The 19,941-nt window shown below is 39.6% G+C and overlaps 1 protein-coding gene across 2 annotated transcripts; it reads left to right on the top strand.

Annotated features, from left to right (window-relative positions):
• The first annotated feature begins 387 nt into the window (after positions 1-387).
• On the top strand, positions 388-19,258 carry TMEM35B (transmembrane protein 35B). 2 transcript variants are annotated; one of them, XM_074305075.1, is made up of 3 exons: positions 388-599; positions 10,295-10,475; positions 18,935-19,258. In XM_074305075.1, the coding sequence occupies exons 1-3, from the start codon at positions 492-494 to the stop codon at positions 19,045-19,047; spliced, it is 402 nt and encodes a 133-aa protein (XP_074161176.1). In that variant the 5' UTR covers positions 388-491; the 3' UTR covers positions 19,048-19,258. The 2 variants fall into 2 exon arrangements, with proteins under 2 accessions (XP_074161176.1, XP_074161175.1); XM_074305074.1 differs by lacking the exon at positions 388-599 and adding an exon at positions 891-1,212.
• Positions 19,259-19,941: the final 683 nt, after the last annotated feature.

Here is a 19,941-nt window from a genome sequence, read left to right as displayed (position 1 = left end):
CGCCGTTACCGGACACTGGATCTCTGGCCGAGCCCCGGCGGCAGCGGCTGTTTGTGTGCGGGCTCAGGGCTGACCGGGCCAGGCTGCCTCCTTCTCTCCGGGGAGAGCACGGCTGGAGCTGGGAGTCTCTGGCCCCAGGCCCGGCCCCCGAGGCCCTGCTGGCACGGAGCGGAGCCGGACCTCTGCTTCCTCTCGCCTCCTCTTCCTCAGCTGGGCTCAGGGAAATTGAAGAGGAGTCTGTGACGGTCCCGAGTGCCCGGCGCCAGAAAGGAGGAGAGGGCGGGGCCCTTGCGGGGAGGCGGGGCCGGGGGGGCGGGGGAGGTGAGAAGTGGGGGGTAGGGGTAGGGGTAGGGGCGGGGGTGGGGGTGGGGTTGGGGGTAGGCATGGGGTTTTGGGATAGTTTAAAGGCGGGGTTGGAGTGGATAGCGTCCCAGCTGGTCTGGGACCGCTCCCTTCCCCCGGGCCGCCCCAGGACGGCGCGCGAGACCACGATGCTCGTGTTCGCGGTTCTGCGCTTGCTGCTCGGGCTCTTCTTCATGCTCACGGGGGCGGTCAAGCTCTCGGAGTGTCACGTCCCGGGCCACGCGTACGCGCAGATGGTGAGCGGCGGGCGGGGGCGGGGGCGGCCGCAGAAGGACGGGGGCGGCGCGCGCGCGCCCACGGAGCCTGGGGAGGGTGGGGGTTACTCTTCTGTATCCCGCTCCCCTCCCCACGGCAGAGAGGCAGCCTAGGCTCCCCGGGCTCCGAGCCCGCGCCCCTTTAGCCACTACGGATCCGCCTGATTGAGTGGGCGAAAATTCCCGGGCTTGGGTGTGGTGCCGGGAGGGGGCTGGGACGGGAGACCGGGGCCACTGCGCCCCCTCCGGGGACTGAAGGGACCCGGGCGACTCTGTGACCTCGGCCCGAGCGAGGGCCCGGAGGGGAAGAGGCCTGGGCTCACAGCCTCGTGGAAGGGGCCCTCAGAGCGTCCCCCTGCCCTACAGATGAGGGAACAGAGGCCCAGTGACATCCCGCCTGAGGTCACAATGGAGCCGGGGCTTTTAATTTCAGTCCCTAGTACTTCGAATGTTCCGCACTCGTTCTAGCTCCTGGAGCCCGAGCGTGTCGGGCGCCCTAGAAACTCTAGAGAGGGGCCGTCTATTCTGCACAGCGCTCGGGGGCAAAGCAGGCTTGAGCTCTGAGTTCAAATGTGACGCTTGCTGCGTGACCCCGGCACGTATGTGACCCCGGCCCCTCTGTGTCCCAGCCTCGCCTCACCTTGTGAAATGGGGACATGGAGAGCTGGGGGTTGTAAAGCCCCCTGCCAGCCCAGTTATAGCTGAGAAATTATTAATTTTACAGCTGGGGAGACTTACTGACACCGAGGCAGAGGCCTAGGAAGCTTGGTCAGATTGGTACACGGGACGGGCTTCCTGGGGCCTGTGCCGGGGGTGGGGGAGGAGCGGGAGAGAAGGGGTGATAACCTCTGTTCTTTCCCTTCTTGTACAAAACCCTCAGCTGGCAAGCGAATTTTGTGGTGCCCCTCCCCCAGCCTTCCTGGTATTTCCCCATATTCCTTGTCTTCCCTACCCCTTCCCCTCACCCCATTCCTGGAATACCCACAGAGTCCCTGGAGGCCTTTCCCCTCACACCTCTTGTTACTGTTTCCCCTCACAAGTTATTCTATATATTTTGCGTCAATTTCTCTGTGACCCTGTTCTTCCTCCCTTCTCACCCTGGCAGACTCTGGAGTAGGAACCTTGATCTAAAAGAATCTAAAAGAACTTTGTATCTATCCCAGCGCCCGTCTTAAAAAAATGCTGGAAGGAATTCCCTCAAGCCCCTGCTGGTGGGGGGAGGGGGGGAGTTCTTTGTGGTCCAGTAGCCGATTTACATGGTGGAAGATCCCTCACTAAATGAGAAGGGCGATCTCTCCTTTTTCCTCGTTCTAGAACGCTCCGTCCAACCCCATGGATGTTGATGATCACTCCCCGCTGCTGCTTAGCACCCTACTTAACTTCTAGGGTGTATTTATGGTCCTCTTGACACCCCTGTAGAACAGGAGTTATTACCACCTTTGGGAGGTGAGGTAATGGGCAATTTCCTTCACTTCTCGAGGCGCCCTAGGCTGGAACCCAGAATCCTTGGCTTCCTGCTTAAGAAGCGAGCTGCTTCCTGGACTCCCCCAGGAAGGGAGGATTTGTTCCCGAGTCTCCGGACCTTTGGGGAGATCACTCCTTGGGAGGAAGGTGTTCCCTGGGGGGAGTTCGGATGGAGATGGCCTTTCCCTCCCCTGCTGGGTGATCCCCTGGGCCTTGATCTAACTTCCCTGGCGTGGTTTAGGAGAGGATGTGGCAGCTGGACAGTGCGGAGTCCTGGCAGGACTAAGGGTGGTCCAGGACCGGCAGTGCAGGCGGCAAAGTGTAGCCAAGACGGCCCGGGTCTCTTAGCAGAAGGAAGGGGCGTTTAGTGGGAGGGGCAGAGAAATGGGGAGGAGCAGAAGTTGTCCTAGACCCCATCTCCCGCATCAGTGTCAGGCGCCGGCTCCAGAGAGTTCCTGCGTCCTTCTGGGTTTGGAAAAAGACCTAACTTTCTTCGGGGGGCCGGTGATGTGGGGGATGTGAGAGTCAAGAACATATTGGGTCACTTCAGCCTCCTAACCTCTTGTACCCCAAACCTGCTGAAGCATCCTCATCCTCTAGGATCTATTAGCCAGTATTTGTGGCAGATCCGGCTAAGATCATTTTCATGCATTCCAAGTCAAGAGAACCGGGTTCTAGCCACGAGCTCTGCCACTGGCCGTGGAACAGAATCTTGGGATGGAAAGAAACTTAGAAATAGCTTTAATACCGTGGTTCTTCAAGCATGGATAAGGGATCCTCAATGTCCTCTTGGGAAGGTCATGAAAGCCAGGTTGTTTTCCTAATAGCAAGATATTTTATTTTTCACATAGTAAATACCTCATATATGGATTTTTCATATGGTAAATATATAGATATAAGCTATATAAATAAGAACTCATTGACATCCTCAATAAATTTTTAAGAGCATGAAAAGATTCTGAGACCAAAAAGTTTGAGAACCTGTGTTTTTAATATAAGTTCTCTCTGGGGAATTAATTTTTCTTTTAATTTTTTCCCATCTATTAGTATTCTTTCCTTCTTGAAATTACTCTATTTCTTGATATTTTGTTTTCTGGAGAGGCAAGATGACTATGTAGTCACCCCGAGGTTAGAAGAGCTCTGACATTTAACATTAGGTTCCACAAATGTAAAATGGAGGTAGGAGACTTGTAGGAGTTACTTCATGGGGTTGTTGTGAAGGCTGAAATGAGATCACCGAAGAGCAAGCTTTCAAGCTTTATATTATTGTGAATTATTATTATTTACTTCCTGCCCCTGTGGTGTGGGTATACTCCAGGGCTCTCTTCTGGGTCGTCTTCTCTTCTAAGTCTTGTCTCTTGGTTATCCCATCAGCCCTCATGGTTTTAGCTCTTAGATCAATGTAGACAATCCCCCAGTCTATGCAGCCTTTATCTCTCTCTTGAGCTCCAGCCCTCATCTCCTCCTCCATGTCCCATAAGTATCTTAAACTCAATATGTTCTAACAGAATCACTAAATTTCTTTTTTCCTCAACCTGCCCCGCCTCCTGACATTCTCCTTCCTGCATAACACCAATCTACTCACTTAAATGCACAACCTAGATATCATTCTTAACTCTTTATGCTCCTTTAAACAATACTGCCTCTATCCCTTCCTATGGATGAATTTCAAAATCTTGTGGATTTTATCTTCACATCTCTCTCATCCATTCCTTCCTCCACACTAACACTCCAATGACCCTATTTTATGCCCTCATCATCTCTATGTGAAATGTTACAATTATCTCCTGATTTTTTTCCCTGCATCGTACCTATCCACTCTTCCATCATCCTCATAGCTGCCTTGTTGATATTCATAATGATAACAGCAGTAGTTGGCATTTATGTAATGCTTTAGAGTTTGTAAAGCACTTAACAAATTTATCTCAATTGATTTTCACAATAACCCTGAGAGCTAGCTGCTATTATTATCCTTATTTTACAGATGAGGAAGTGGAGGCAGACCATTTTATTTCCCTGTTTAAGCTTTTGAGGCAGAGCCATCCTCCTTTAAATATTCAGAGAAGAGACAGAATAGGCAGTTTTCAAGTGAAGAAATCCAATCTATCAACAACCAAGTGAGGAAAAATTGCTCTATAACATTAATGAAAACTTTGGGGTTCTATCCATCAGGTTGACAAAAATGGCAAATGGCAATTACTGGAGAATCTGTGGGAAAATAGGTACATTACTGCATTGTTAGTGGAGCTGTGAATTGGTCCAGTCATTTTGTAGAACAATTTGGAATTCTGCCCCACAAACTACTAAGCTATGCATAAACCCTTTTTGTACCAGTGATAAACAAAGCTCTTGCTCCAAGAAGATAAAAAGAAAAAGGAGAAAGGGGCCTACATTACAAAATATTTATGGATTTTTTTATAGTGGCAAAGAAATGGTTGAATGAATTGGTATATGAATGTAATGAAATATGTGATTATAAGAAATGTTGAAAGTGATGGCTTCAGAGAATAAAACAATGACGTGGAGTGAGCAGAATTAGGAAAACAATTTATACAATATTAACAATAGTGAAAAGAGAAACAACTTTGACAGACTTAAGAATTCTGATGACCAATCAATTCCAGAGGACAAGAGATAAAACCAACTACTCATGTACTGAAGAAGAGATGATAAACTCAAGGTGCAGAACAAGGCATAGATTTTTGGACCAGTATAGCCAGTATAGGAATTTCTTTTGCTTAAAGATGCATACTGTTAGAAGGATTTCCTTTTTCTTCTTTTTAAATGGAGGAGGATGATAGGAGGAAGAAGAGGCCTAGAGCTAGGGTTGCTCAAAAAAGGAAGAGAAAAGAAGGTGATTGTAATATTTTTTAAATGCACAGAAAAGAATAAAAGATCAAAAAGAAACACAGGCATTCAAAAATTTATTTGCTTAAAAGTATAAATAAGTTTTAAGTAATAAAGACTCCCACTTCATGATAGCCTTGTGCAATTCTGTCTCACTTAAATCCAATTTATGCCTGAGTCCAAAGATATCACCCATTTCATTTTACCCTTTTTAATCTATCCCAGACACAATGGGCAATGGACAATTGACAAAGAAGCAGGTGCAGAAACAATTTGTGAAGATAATTCCACATACCGCTAGTACATGGAAAATGTGCCCATTTATGGTCAGACTTAAGACATGGCATACTTATGAAATTCAGTAAACCTGAAAGATTAATAGTTCTTGCTGAGAGAACTTAGGCAGGTATCATGTCCAAATAGCAGTTCTGAGCGAGAGAAGACTGATAAATGAAGACTAACTTAATGAAATTGGATACTCATTTTTCTATAGTGGTTATAATGATAGAGAATATTGTGAAGCTGGTGCAGGTTTTCCAATCAAAACTAATTCAAGAAGCTTGTATGCCTTCAAAAATGAGAAAATGATGAACTCATGGCAATGTAACTGCTGTCATCATTGGGTATGCTCCCACCAAGACAAACTCATCAGGTCAAAGAAAAATTTTATAAAGACATAGAGTCCTTCATTGTCAGTGTGCTGGAAGAAGACAAACTTATAATTCTGGGTAACTTTAATGCCAGTCAACACTGACCATACATAGTAGGGAATCCTTAGAAGAAGTAGAGTTAGAGGGGCAGCTAGGTGGCACAGTGCATAGAGCACCAGCCCTGAATTCAGGAGGACCCGAGTTCAAATCTGGTCTCAGACACTTAACACTTCCTGGCTGTGTGACCCTGGGCAAGTCACTTAACCCCAGCCTCAAGGGGAAAAAAATAGAGTTAGAAGACTTGTGTATCTCATGATTTTCTCATCACTAACACTCCCTTCCATTTATCTTAAATGCAATAAAATTTTGTGGATGTGCTTTTGCAACAAACATAGGCATATAATAGACTGTGTCATAAGAACAGACAAGAGGATGTGAAAAGTACAAAGGTGATTTGTGGCAGAGTGCTGGACTGATCATAGAATTATCCTCTCCAATCTAATTATTCACAGTCAACAAAAGTGGTGGCCCCCAAGACAAGATAGTTATTAGAAGCCTCAATTCAACACATTAGAGCCAACACACACTGTTTGGTAACAGTAGAGAAGAGAAGGAGTGGGCAGCTTTCAAAGATTTGATATACAGCATTACATTTACTCATCTGGACCAGAATACTTGCAAACATCAAGATTGGCTTGATAAAAATGATGGGAAAATTCAGAAGTTGCTAAAAGAAAAATGTGAATCCCACAGTTTACCAAAAGGATAGTTCACTTGTCTCTAAGAAGATAGTGTTTAATTCCATCAAAAATAAAGTACAATAGAAACTTAGAAATGCAGCATTTTGGGGGGTTCAACTAGAAGGCAGATGAATTTCAGTTTTACCTTTATAGTAATAATCCAAAGTACTTTTGTGATGTCCTGAATGCTATTTATGGGCCAAAGACTTTTGATGCATCTCAATTACTTAGTGTTGATGGAGCTACATTGATTAATGATAAAAACATGATGTTGGAGAGATGAATAACTGCCATAGTGTTCTGAACTGACAGTCATCAATCAATGCTGAAGCCATTGACCATGAACCCCAAGTTGAAGTTAATCTTTCTCTAGCTAAACTTCCAATGAAGAAGAGGTTTTGAATACCATTAGGTTTTTCTTATGTGGCAAAGTTGAATGAAATTTTCTGGGTTATAGGCGAGAGGAAGTTATTTCCCTCTTACTGAGCCACCTAGCTCTCTGCAAGGCTACTATTAAGTATAAAGTCCATAATCCAAAGAGATTAAAAAAGAAGAGAAAGACATATATGTAAAAATATTTGTAACAATCCTTTTGTGATGGCAAAAAATATAAATTCAGAAATGTCTGAACAAATTGTGCTATATGAATGTAATAGAATTAGATTGTATTGTAAGAAATAGATGGCTTCAGGGAAGTTTGAGAAGACTTTGTATGAATTGATGAATAAAATGAGCAGAACCAGAACAATTTGCACAATAACATCAGCATTATGAAATTGAACAGTTTTGAAAGAACTTTGGTGAACACAATGATCATCCATGATTCCAGAGAATCAGTGATACTTCCCACCTCCTGACAGACGGACTCAGAGTCAAGATGCAGAATGAGACATGTTTTTGGACATGGTCAGTGTGGGGATTTGTTTTGCTTGACTATATTTGTTACAAGAGTTTTTCTTTTTCCTTGAGTTTGAGTAATGGGGGAAGTATATGGAATGGAAAAAAATAAATGCTTGAGAATTAAAAAAAATAAACTAGCACTTTTCAAGGCTTAGCTCAAGTATCATCTCCTTAAGAGAGAACTTTCCTGATTTTCCCAGTTGTTTTATTCCCCTCAAATACTTTGCATTTATTGCACATTTTTTATTTATTTCTCTGACAACTTTCCTCTTTTACTCCCTTTTTCTTCTTCTTCTTCTTCTTCTTCTTCTTCTTCTTCTTCTTCTTCTTCTTCTTCTTCTTCTTCTTCTTCTTCTTCTTCTTCTTCTTCTTCTTCTTCTTCTTCTTCTTCTTCTCCTTCTCCTTCTCCTTCTCCTTCTCCTTCTCCTTCTCCTTCTCCTTCTCCTTCTCCTTCTCCTTCTTCTTCTCCTTCTCCTTCTTCTCCTTCTTCCTCCTTCTTATTCTTTTTTTGTTGCTTTTGCTCTTGTTCTTCTTTTTCTTCCTCCTCTTGCTCTTGTTTTTCTTATCCTCCTTCTCTTTCTTCTCCTCCTCCTCTTTCTTCTCCTCCATTTTGTACTGGGAAGTTAGATGGTACAATGGATAGAGTGCTGGACTTGGAAGTTAGAAAGATCTGACCTCAAATCCAACATCAGACATGTATTAAGTGGGTGATTCTGAGCAGGTTACTTAATCTAGCTGCCTCAGTTTCTTTATCTTCCTATCTGTCTCAGTTTTTCTCATCATAAAATGGGGATAATAATTGCTACCTCCCAGGGTTTTGGTGAGAATCAAATGAGATGATGTATATAATGGACTTTGAGAACCTTATTCTTTATCCTATTATGTTAGCTGTAATCCTAAAATTGCTGTAATAATCATGAAATTTTGTACATTGATGATATGTTGACCAGTATCCAATGATACTACATATTATACCAACCTGCTCTCTGCTTTGGCAATTTCAAGGGCTGAATGGAGACCCAATTAGAAAGAATTCTCTAATGGCAAGGCAGCTAGCAATGGTAGATAAGGATATAGCTACAGATACCCTGAAGCTTGATGGAAGAGGTGACTTATTGAACTGTAGAATTGGGATCCAAAAAGACCTTGAACTAATGAGATGAAATTTAATAGGAATACAAAATCTGGCACTTATATATATATATATTTTAAAGTCAATTGAGTAAATGTAGAGTAGAGGAGAGCTAGCTTAATTAGGTAATGAATATGAAGAAGACCTGAAGCTTTTAGTAAATGTATAAATTCAATATAAGTCAAAAAGGTAATAAGGTAGTCAAAAATAACTTTAAAAATTAAAAAAAAATTACCTATATTTGTGATTTCTTTGATGTAAGGAATTCCCAAAGAGAAAACTCCTTAGCCAGTTCAAATCAGCAATAATTCTATAATCTAACTACAATTTGATTATTTTAATAGTGATAGTTGGTTGAGAGGGTATTAATTTTTTATACTCACATAGTCTTTATAAATCAAAGGTGGGGTTTGAACTCTTAAGTTCAAGACCAGCTCTACAGATTTATTGAAATTTTATTTAATAATAATGATAGCTAGCATTTTTTAGTGCTTACTGTGTGCCAAGTGCTAAAGTACTTTTCAAATATTATCACATTTGATCTTCACTACAACCCTGGGGGGTGGGGAGGTGTTATTATTATCATCATTTGACAGTTGACAGGAAACTGAGGCAAACAACATTAAAAGACTTGTCTGAGGTCACATGGTGAGTATCTGATGAAGAATTTGGACTTGGATCACTCTGACTCCAGGGTTAATTTTATAGACTTACTGAGTTTTTGGCTGTAGTTAGAGGCAAAGTTGTTCAGAATGAGCAAGATGACAATCCTGCTGTCCATTACCCTGATCAGACTGCATCTTAAACATTGTGTTATTCTGAGTGTCCTGTTTTAGTGGGACTTTTGACAATATCTAGAGGAAGGCAACTTGGAGATGCCTGAAGAATTTACCCTATGAGAATCCATGGATCGAACTGGGGTGTTTATTCTGAAGAAGAGAAGAATGAGAAAGGAATAGAGAAAATTGTGGGTCTAATTCAGTGAAGGGGGGGGCATGATAAATATCTTCAGATGTTAGAAAGATTGTAATGGTGGTACAATTCAACTTGGTTTCCCTGATAGAATGTAAACCCTTTGAAAGCAGAGACCATTCCATTATTTTTATTTTCATTATTATCAGTTTTCTTGGTTTTTCAGTTTCAAATGCTTAGTATTGTGCTTGATTTGTTGACTGAGTGATTGATTGCTACGCTTGACTCCATAGGGTGAAACTAGAAGAAAAGGGGCAAGTTTAGGAGGAAGGGAAATTTCAATTTCAGATAAGGTGATACTTTTATATAATTAGAAATGTCCAACAGTGGAATAGGCTGCCTCCATACTAGCACTTTTCTCCGGTGTCACTGGAGATGTTGGAGACACGGTAGAGGGATTCCTCCTCAGATATGAATTAAACTACAGTTGCTTTGAGGCCCCTTCCAAGTCTGAAATTCTCTGATTCTAAATAGAAACAGCTGACCAATTTAGAAACCAATGGGAATGCATTTTGTAAACTTAAAGTACTAAGTAAATGTGAAGAAAGGCAATAATAGTAGTTGTTGGTACTGTCAAATGTTTGTGTAAGAAAAGAGTATGATTTTATCAGTGGAAACAATTTTTTTAAAAAGTCAATAACTATGTGCTTTACTATTGCACCCTAAGGCCTATGAGACCTTTAAATTATCTGACTTGCAACTGATTCCCCTTAATTCTCAGTTAGAAGGTGAGCTTCTTGAGAGCAGGAACTGTGTTGTTTTTTAATTCATATCCTAGTGATTTGCATTCATTCATTTATCCCTAGAAAAATCCATTTCCATAGTTGAGAAAGAGACTCAGAACGCAGAGACATGGAGACTTTTTTCCTTTTGATCCCTTAATATCCCATCCTTGACTCCTAGAACTCTCTTAGCAACTAGCACTCAGTACATTCTCATTGACTAATGCTGTTTATTCCTTGTCTCTTCTAGAGGGCTCAGGCTGCAAAGCTTGCTCATGTGTTACCGCTGAAGAGCTTGGGCTTCAATCCAGATCCTGGAGAACTTCTGGTTATAATAGGCTGGGTGGAACTCGTGTCTGGTCTCCTATTGGTCTTGGGACCCCCCTTACTACAGGATATCAGCATCATTTTGCTCCTTCTGCTTTCTGTGGGTAAGTGGGGCTAGGACTGAAGTTTGTTTGGGTCTGGGTCTTCCTCCTCTCCCTTTTGTTCTTCTCCCCCTGGTCATGAATGTGCCCTTTTAGAGAACCTGGGAAAAGGATATGTGTGTGTGTGTGTGTGTGTGTGTGTGTGTGTGTGTGTGTGTGTGTGTTTCCCTTAGCCTTTGGAGGGCCTTTCCTATCTTTCCTGCTCTAAACCTTTTTGGTTTTAGGTCAGAAGTTCTTAACTTGGAATTTATGAATTTGTTTAACTGATAATTGTACTTCGAGGTAACTAGTATCCTTAGTAATCCCATGTATTTTATGAATTAAAGATTGTTCTGAGAAGGGTCCATAGGCTTCATCAGACTGTGCAAGGGGTCAAAGATGCAAAAATGATTAAAAATTCCAGATCTACATAGAAAAGGGAAAAGGAGCCACATGTGCAAAAATGTTTGTGGCAGCCCTTTTTGTAGTAGCAAAGAACTGGAAACTGCGTGGATGCCCATCATTTGGAGAATGGCTGAATAAGTTATGGTATATGAATGTTATGGAATATTATTGTTCTATAAGAAACGATAATCAGAATGATTTCAGAAAGTCCTTGAGAGACCTACATGAACTGATGCTGAGTGAAGGGAGCAGAACCAGGGTGGGGGTCATTGCCCATGGCAACAAGATTATGTGATGATCAATTCTGATGGACATGGCTCTTTTCAACAATGAGGTAATTCAGGCCAATTCCAATAGACTTGTGATGGAGAGAGCCATGTGCATCCAGAGGGAGAACTATGGAGACTGAATGTGAATCATAGCATAGTTTTTTCACCTTTGTTGTTGTTGTTGTTTGCTTGTTTTTTTCTTTCTCACTTTTTCTTTTTGATTTGATTTTTCTTGTGCAGCATGCTAAATGTGGAAATATGTTTAGAAGAATTGCACATGTTGCACATGTTTAACATATCTTGGATTACTTGATGTCTAGGGTAGGGCATGAGGGAAAGGAGGGAGAAAAATTCAGAACACAAGATTTTGCAAGGGTGAATGTTGAAAACTATCTTTGCATGTATTTGAAAATAAAGAGCGGCTATTTAAAAAAAATTAAAAAGTTATTATTTTAAAAAGAATCCCAAATCTAGGCTGAGGTTGCTGGGCTTCATACAATTTACAACTGCAGTTGCATTTATCTTTTTTTGATACCCCCAACATTCCTTTATTTATTTTTAGCATTTAAATTTTTTTTTGAGTTCTGAATTATCTCTCTCCCTCCTCCCTCTTCTCTACCTATTGAGATGCAAATAGTAATATTATATTGCAAATAGTAATATTATATCAGTCATATAGTTTGCATTTATCTTTTAGTGCAGGCATCCATAGGTTGGAAATCAATTCCTCTGACACAGACCAGGTCTCTTGGCACTCCCAGTTCCTCTTCTTTTCCTCCAATCCTCATACTTCCATGCATGTAGAAGAGTATTCTATTTGTCTCCTGATTAAAGAGGGAAAAGGACTAGGAACAGTTTTCAAAATTTATTTTTTATTTATTTAAAAATGTTTTAATCATGTTTAAGTTTAAAAATGTTTTATTTTCAAAATTCATGTGAAAATAGTTTTCAACATTCACCATTGCAAAACCTTGTGTTCCAAATTTTCTCGCTCTCTCCCCACCTCCAGGCAGCAAATAATCCAATATAATTAAACATATATAATTCACTTGTATTTATTTCCACAATTATCATGCTGCACAAGAAAAATCAGATCAAAAAGAAAAAAAAATGAGAAACAACAAAAAAGGTGAAGGTGCTATGTTGTGATCTCAGTTCCCACAGTTCTCTCTCTGAGTGCAGATGGCTCATTGGAACTGGCATCAGTCATCTCGTTGTTGAAAAGGCCACATCCATCAGAATTCATCATCGTACAATCTTGTTGTTGCTGTATATAATGATCTGGTTCTGCTCACTTCACTTAACATCAGTTCCTGTAAGTCTCAGCAGGCCTTTCTGAAATCATCCTGATAGTTGTTTCTTACAGAACAATAATATTCCATAACATTCATATACCATAACTTATTCAGCTATTCTCCAACTGATGAGCATTCACTCTATTTCCAGTTTCTTGCGACTATAAAAAAGGCTGCCTCAAACATTTTTACACATGTAGATTCCTATCATTTGACCATTTATCAATTGGAGAATGGTTTGTATTCTTATAAAATTGAGTCAATTTTCTATATATTTTAGAAATGAGGCCTTTATCAGAGCCCTTGGATGTAAATTTTCCCCCCAGTTTTCTGTTTTCCTTCTAATCTTGGTTGCATTGGTTTTGTTTGTACAAAACCTTTTTAATTTAATATAATCAAAATTATCCATTTCGCATTCCATAATGTTCTCTAGTTCTTCTTTGGACATAAATTCCTTCCTTCTCCACAGATCTGAGAGGTAGACTATTCTTTGTTCTCTTAATTTGCTTATAGTATCACCCTTTATATCTAAATCATGAATCCGTTTCTACCTTATTTTGGTATATGATATTAGGTGTTGGTCAAAGCCTGATTTCTGGCATACTGTTTTCCAATTTTCCCAGTAATTTTTGACAAATGATGAGTTCTTATCCCAAAAGCAGGAGTCTTTGGGTTATGAAACACTAGATCTACTGATCAACTATTTTATTTCTTAGCCAGTACCAAATGGTTTTGATGACCACTGCTTTATAATATAGTTTTAGGTCTGATACAATTAGGCTAGCTTCTTTGGATTTTTTCCCCCACTAATTTTCTTGAAATTCTTGATTTTCTGTTCTTCCAGATGAATTGTGATATTTTTTCCTAGTTTTATTCCTTGGCAGTTTGATTGTTATGGCACTGAATAAGTAGATTAATTTAGGTGGAATTGTTATTTTTATTATATTATTTCGGTCAATCCATGAGCATTTGATGTTCTTCCAATTGTTTAGATCTAACTTTATTTATATGAAGTGTTTTGTAATTGTGTTCATATAGTTTTACCAGAAATTTTTTGTGACTGACCCTTTTCCACCCAGACTCTTTTAAAAAAATGATTTATTTATACTTGTTTTTAAAACTTTGAGTTCCAGATCCTTTTCCTTATCTCCACCCTAACTCCTATTAAGAAAGCACATGTGAAGTTATGCAAAATAATTCCATAAAAGCCATATTGTGAAAGAAAATAGAGATCTTCCCCCCCCTAAAAAAATCCCTCAACAAAAATAAAGTTAAAAAGGAGGAGGGAGAGAATGCTTCAATCTGTAATCAGACTAATCCCTTCTTTTTCTGGGTTTGGATAGGATTTTTCATCAAAAGTTCTTCAGAATAGTCATGGATCATTGTATTGCTGAGAATAGCAAAGCCATTCACAGCTGATCATCCCACAACATTGCTGTTACTTTGTACCCAGTATATTTCACTTTGATTGCGTTCATGGAGGACTTTCCAGGGTTTTTTGAGAGCATTCTGCTCATCATTTCCCATAGTACAATAATATTTCATCATAATCATATACCACATTTTATTCTGCCATTTTCCGATTGATGGGTTTCTGCTGGAACTCTGTCTTCCCAAAAATTAGCCGGAGTCAGGCTAATCAAAAGTCTTTATTCTTGGTCTCTTGGGCACCTATCTTCCTCTCTTTCCACTGCCAGGAGAGTGCCTCAATTTCCTCCTCCTACTCTCCCCACATACGTCACTTCCCCCTCTTTGTCCCACCAATCAAGTCAGCACAGAACAGCTGGGGAGGGTCAACCTTCCAACATGTTAATAGAGAACCGTCCAATTGGCAATTAGTCTCACGTGCTCCATTATCCAAGTGCATTTGCTCAGTTCTAGCCCTTTACAGGTTTCCCCTCAGTTTCCAATTGTTTCCCTGAGGAAGAGAGCTGCTATAACTATTTTTAAACATATAGGTTCTTTTCCTTTTTTAAAATCTTTTTTTTTGGGGATTCATGCCTAATAATGGTATTGTTAGATCAAAGGATATGCATGATTTTATAGTCCTTTGGGCATAATTAATATCTTTTGATCATTTATCAATTGGGACATGACTCTTATTTTTTGTAAATTTTTTATAAATTTACAAATTTGGTTCTTTGTATGTTTGAAAAATGAGGCCTTATTAGAGAAAGTTGCTTCAAAATTCTTTTTACAAGTACTATTGCTAATTGTATTTCCTCCTATTGATTGTATTCTCTTTCTCTCCTTTCATCCTGTCCCTCCTTGAGTTGTTTTTTTTTTTTTTCTGATGACCACTCCCTTCCACAATAAGCCCTTTTTTTCTATCACTCTCTCTCCTTCCTGTGTCCTCTTCCCTTCCTATTTTCCTGCAGGGTAAGATAGGTTTCTGTACCCATATTGAGTGTGTATGTTATTTCCTCTTTGAGCCAGTTCTGATGAGAGTGAGGTTCACTCACTCACTCTCTCTTCCTCTTCTTCCCCTCCACTGTAAAAGCTTTTCCTGCCTCTTTTATAGAATATAATGTGCACCATTCCACTTCTCTCTTTCCTTTTCTCCCAGTACACTCCTCTCTCAATCCTTTTATTGCTTTTAGATATTATCTCTTCATACTCAACTTACCTGTGCCCTCTGTCTATACATATTCTTTCTAACTGCCATAATAATGAAACAGTACTAATGAGTTACAAGTATCATTCTCCCATGTAGGAATATAAACAGATAAACTTTATTAAGTCCCTTATGATATCATTTTCCTGATGACCTCCTTATGCTTCTCCTGGGTCCTGTATTTGGAAATCAAAATTTCTATTCAGCCCTGGTCTTTTCATGCTTGAAAGTTCTCTATTTCATTGAATTTCCACCTTTTCCCCTGAAGGATTATAGTCAGTTTTGCTGATGGTGATTCTTGGTTGTAAGTCTAGCTCCATTGCTCTCTGGAATATCATATTCCAAGCTCTGTGGTCTGCTGCTAAATCTTGTGGTATCCTGAACATGGTTCCACTATATTTGAATTGTTTCTTTCTGGATGCTTGAAATATTTATTCCTTGACCTGAAAGTTCTCGAATTTGGTTATGTCCCTGGAAGTTTTCATTTTGGGTGCTTTTTCAGGAGGTGATGGATGAATTCTTTCAATTTCTATTTTACCCTTTTTGTTCTAGAATATCAGGGAAATTTTCTTTGATAATTTCTTGAAAGATGACTTTCTAAGTTGTTTTCAACTGAAAAATTGTTCTACTCTGTCTTTTTGTGTGTTCTGACACACTAAAATTTGTTTAGAGTCATTATTTAAAGGAATTTGGAATGGTTTGGGAAGAGTCATCATAACTCCTCTTCTCACCTTTTAACTATTTTCCTCTTTTCCTTAGAGGCAGTTCTGGTGGAGGGTAAGATCATTGGCCCGAGAATCTAAAGACCTGGCTCTGTTTCTTAGAGATCATGTGACTGTAGGCAGCTCTCTCCCAATCTACTAGATTCTTTATCTATAAAATGTGGACAGTAGTCTCACTACTTCCTTTCCTGAGCTGTTAAGAGACTTTAAGTAGATTATGAATATGATTTATAAATGTGAGCTATAATTTCTGTACCTGAGGGCAGAGACTGTTATTTTGGCTTTTATTTGTACACCAAATACTTATTAAAAATACTTATTATGGTGCTTGGTGTCTGACTTTTATTCCCCAAAGTTTCCCTCAGCACTTCTCCTTTTTCTCTCCCAGAGAGCTATCCTATGCAACAATATATTTAAAGAACAAAGAGAGAGAGAGAGAGAGAGAGAGAGAGAGAGAGAGAGAGAGAGAGAGAGAGAGAGAGAAGAGAAAAAATCAGCAGAACTGACCAATATGTTGAAAAAAATCTGGAAATATTTACAATGTATCACACCTATGGTCATCCTACCTTTGTAAAAAGGTGGAGTCGGGAATATATCTGCTTCAAAGCTATGCTATTTTTTTATAATTTTGCATCACTGATGTAAAAAGTAAATTCGCATCACTCTTTGTGTGTGTGTGTGGTGTGTGTCGGTGATTCTTTTCATCCACATTGTACTCACTAGCTTTTGCTTTACTTCTTTATGCATCAGTTCCTGTAGCTCTTCTCATGCTTCTCTGTATTCATCTATTTGTCACTTCTTATGGCACAGTAAGACATTCCATTACATTTATGTTCAACAGTTTTGCTTAGTTGTTTTCCAATTGATAGACATCTACTTACTTTATTTACACAATTTTGATGTCACAAAAATGTGCTGCATTGTAGAGATTTTGGACTTAGAGAAAAAAGTAGATACAAAAGCTTTCTTCTTATCAGTGTCCCCCTTGGATATAAGCCTACTGGTAGAATTTCTAGGTTAAAGAGTAAGGACACTTTAATTATTTTATTTGAAATATTTCAAGTTAATTTAAAAATGGATATTCTTTCACAGTTCCAGAAACAATGCACTAGTAGACTCATCTTCCCACAATCCCACCAACATCAACTATTTCCATCTCTTGTCATCTTTCCCAGTTTGTAGGGTGTTAGGTGAAATCTCAGGATTGTTTTGATTTTCATTTCTCCTGTTATTGGTGATTTGGAGAATACTTTCATATTCATTTATAGTTTATAATTCTTTTGAGAACTGTTTGGTTTTTTTCTTTGACCACATTTATTTTGGAATGGCTTTTGGTCTTACCTACAGTATATATCTACTAAGTATATATTATATATCTTGGATGCCAAATCCTTATCAGAGAAATTTGGTATGAAGATTTTCCCCCCATTCTACCATTTCCTTTCTTATTCTAGATGTATTAATGTCATTTGTACAGAGTTTACTTTCAAGTAATCAAAATTATCTATTTTATCTTTTGTAATTGCCTCTATGTCTTCTTTATTTAAGAATACATCTTCTAGTTATGAAGTGGTACCATTATTCTGGAGAACAATTTGGAACTATGTTCAGAAGACTGGATATTTTAAACTGTGTGTACCTTTTGATTCAGCAATACCACTATTAAGTTTATATCCCAAAGAGAGCAGAGAAAGGGGAATAGGACTAATTTACAAACACAATTATAGTAACTCTTTTTGTGGGTGTGCAAAGAATTAGAAACTGAGAGTATGGCTGAAGAGAAATGATGCTATGAATATATGATGAACACGATGGCTTCAGAAAAACCTGGAAGGACTTACATGAACTGATGCAAAGTGAAGTGAGCAGAATCAGGAGACTAATTCACACAATAATATGATGATGATTAAGTGTGAAAGGCTTAGCTATTCTGATAAAAACAATGATTCGAGGCAATTCCAGATGACCTATGATGAAAAATGCTTTGTACATCCACAAAGAGAACTAATAAATCCTAAGTGCAGACTAAACAAACAGAAAAGATATAGTATGCTTCAATCCACATTCAGTCTCCATAGCTCTCCCTCTGGAGACAGATGGCATTTTCTATCCCATGTCTATTGGAATTATCTGGATCAATATATTGCTAAGAAAAGCCATGTCTTAACATAGTTGATCATCACATAATCTTGCTATTACTGGATATAATCTTTTCTTGGTTCTGCTCACTTCACTCAGCATCAATTGATGTAAGTCTTTCCAAGCTTTTCTAAAATCAGCGTGCTCATCATTTCTTACAAAACAATAGTTTTCCATTACATTCAAATACTACAGTTTATGCATCCCTTCCCCAATTTATAGGCCTCCCCTCAATTTCCAGTTCCTTGCTGCTCCAAAAAGAGCTGCTGAAAACATTTTTGCACATGTAGAACTCTTCTCCTTTTTTATGATTTCTTTGAGGTAACAGACCCAGTAGTGACACTATAGAACCAAAGGGTATACACAGTTTAATAATCCTTTGGGCATAGTTCCAAATTGCTCTCCAGAATGACTGGGTCAGTTCACAATTCCAGTAACAATGCATTAGTGTCCCAGTTTTTCCATCTTTCCTCCAACATTCATCATTATCTTTTCTTGTCATCTTAGCCAATCTGAGAGATGTAAAAACATGATTTAAAAAGAAGAGTATTAAGGAACACTGGGAAGCGAATGTAAATTGTTAGCACTACTGTCTATCTACTCAGGTTACTTATACCTTCGGAAGCTAATAATTAATGTGCAACAAGAAAATGGTATTTACACACATATATTGTATCTAGGTTATATTGTAACACATGTAAAATGTATGGGATTGCGTGTCATCTAGGGGAGGGAGTGGAGGGAGGGAGGGGATAATTTGGAAAAATGAATTAAAAAAAAAAAAAAAAGAAGAAGAGTATTATCTCCCCATAGCGGTGAGAAGTATGTGACCCATTTCTCAATTTTTTATAGAATGATTTCTAATATTAAGGTCATATATACATTTAGAATATACTATAGCATAGGATATTGATCTAAGCCTAATTTCTTCCAGACTCCTTTAAAGTTTCTCAGCAGTTTTTTCCTAAGTAATGTATGTTCTCCAGTTTTTCAAATGCTAAAATAATGAATTCTGCCTTAATATTTTTTCTTTCTCCAGGTACAGTCTATAGCTTGCTGTTGCTGAAGGAGCCAGTGTCTTCATGGGCACCCCCAGCCATCTGCCTGGGACTCCTGTTTCTGCTCAGTACCCGTGCCTGCCACTTGTTCTGAGTCAAAGCCAAGCCTGAGGGAAGGGTTGGAGAGGAAGTAGGGAAAGGGAAAGAGAGAAGGGTCATCACTGGGAACTGAACTATCACAGAGGGGTGGGGAATGGAAGCCCATAAGATCTGGCAGTCTGACTTCCATTTCATGTAGATTTGATGACAAGGACATGTTTGGAACATGCAACTACATAAGAGTCCAACCTTGGAATCTGAACTAGCTAATTCTGGGTTTGCTTTATTCTTTCATTGCCCTGGGGACCAGATCCCAATGTATTCCCCCATCTGTCTGTGGGAGAGGCTTCTTTTCCTTCTCTAGCTCATGCTCCTTGGATTGCCCTCAACTCCTTCCCCCCCATCTATCTCTGTTTTTATGGGTAAGTTTTTGCATACGTGTATACTATTTTTCCTCATTCTGGATCAACTCAATATATGAGGGAATTTAGATTGGCAAAGCAGGGCACTGACTTACTTTAAAGAACTTTCTCCCATTAAAGGAATTGTTAGACTTCCTTCCCATATGTCAAGAAGGGGCATTTAATACAAAGTGTCATGTTATGGCAAAACCCTACTAAAAAGTCTTACATTTCCAATCAGAAAGGAGAAAATTGGGGAGCCCTAAGATGAAAACCCTAAGTGGGCTCAGAAAAGGAAACGGGCATCCAAAAAAAAAAAGAAGGGTAATGGGGTACAAGACAGAAGCAGGGAGATTCTCAAGCTGGAAAGGTGAATAATAAAGTGGGAATTATAGCCCCAGCTTTAGTGTGCTAAGACATAATGGGTCTTTCCTCCACCAATGCACATCTGAACTCCTCTGGGCCTTAGTAGGCAGTCTAAACCTTCACTGAATTTTAGAGTGAGAAGGCACTTCAGCAGCCATCCGGCCCAGCCCATTCTGGAAAAG

This window comes from Sminthopsis crassicaudata, chromosome 3 (assembly GCF_048593235.1).
Source record: "Sminthopsis crassicaudata isolate SCR6 chromosome 3, ASM4859323v1, whole genome shotgun sequence".
In the NCBI taxonomy this organism is placed as follows: domain Eukaryota; kingdom Metazoa; phylum Chordata; class Mammalia; order Dasyuromorphia; family Dasyuridae; genus Sminthopsis; species Sminthopsis crassicaudata.
This window is presented reverse-complemented; position numbering and strand designations above follow the sequence as displayed.

What these genes read in the sequence shown, in the direction of transcription:
- TMEM35B (XM_074305074.1), top strand. Translation starts at nt 1,066, where the DNA reads ATGTTCCGCACTCGTTCTAGCTCCTGGAGCCCGAGCGTGTCGGGCGCC. An exon ending in ACGCTTGCTGCGTGACCCCG is followed by an intron (nt 1,213 to 10,294) that starts GCACGTATGTGA and finishes TGTCTCTTCTAG; the next exon opens with AGGGCTCAGGCTGCAAAGCT. An exon ending in GCTCCTTCTGCTTTCTGTGG is followed by an intron (nt 10,476 to 18,934) that starts GTAAGTGGGGCT and finishes TTCTTTCTCCAG; the next exon opens with GTACAGTCTATAGCTTGCTG.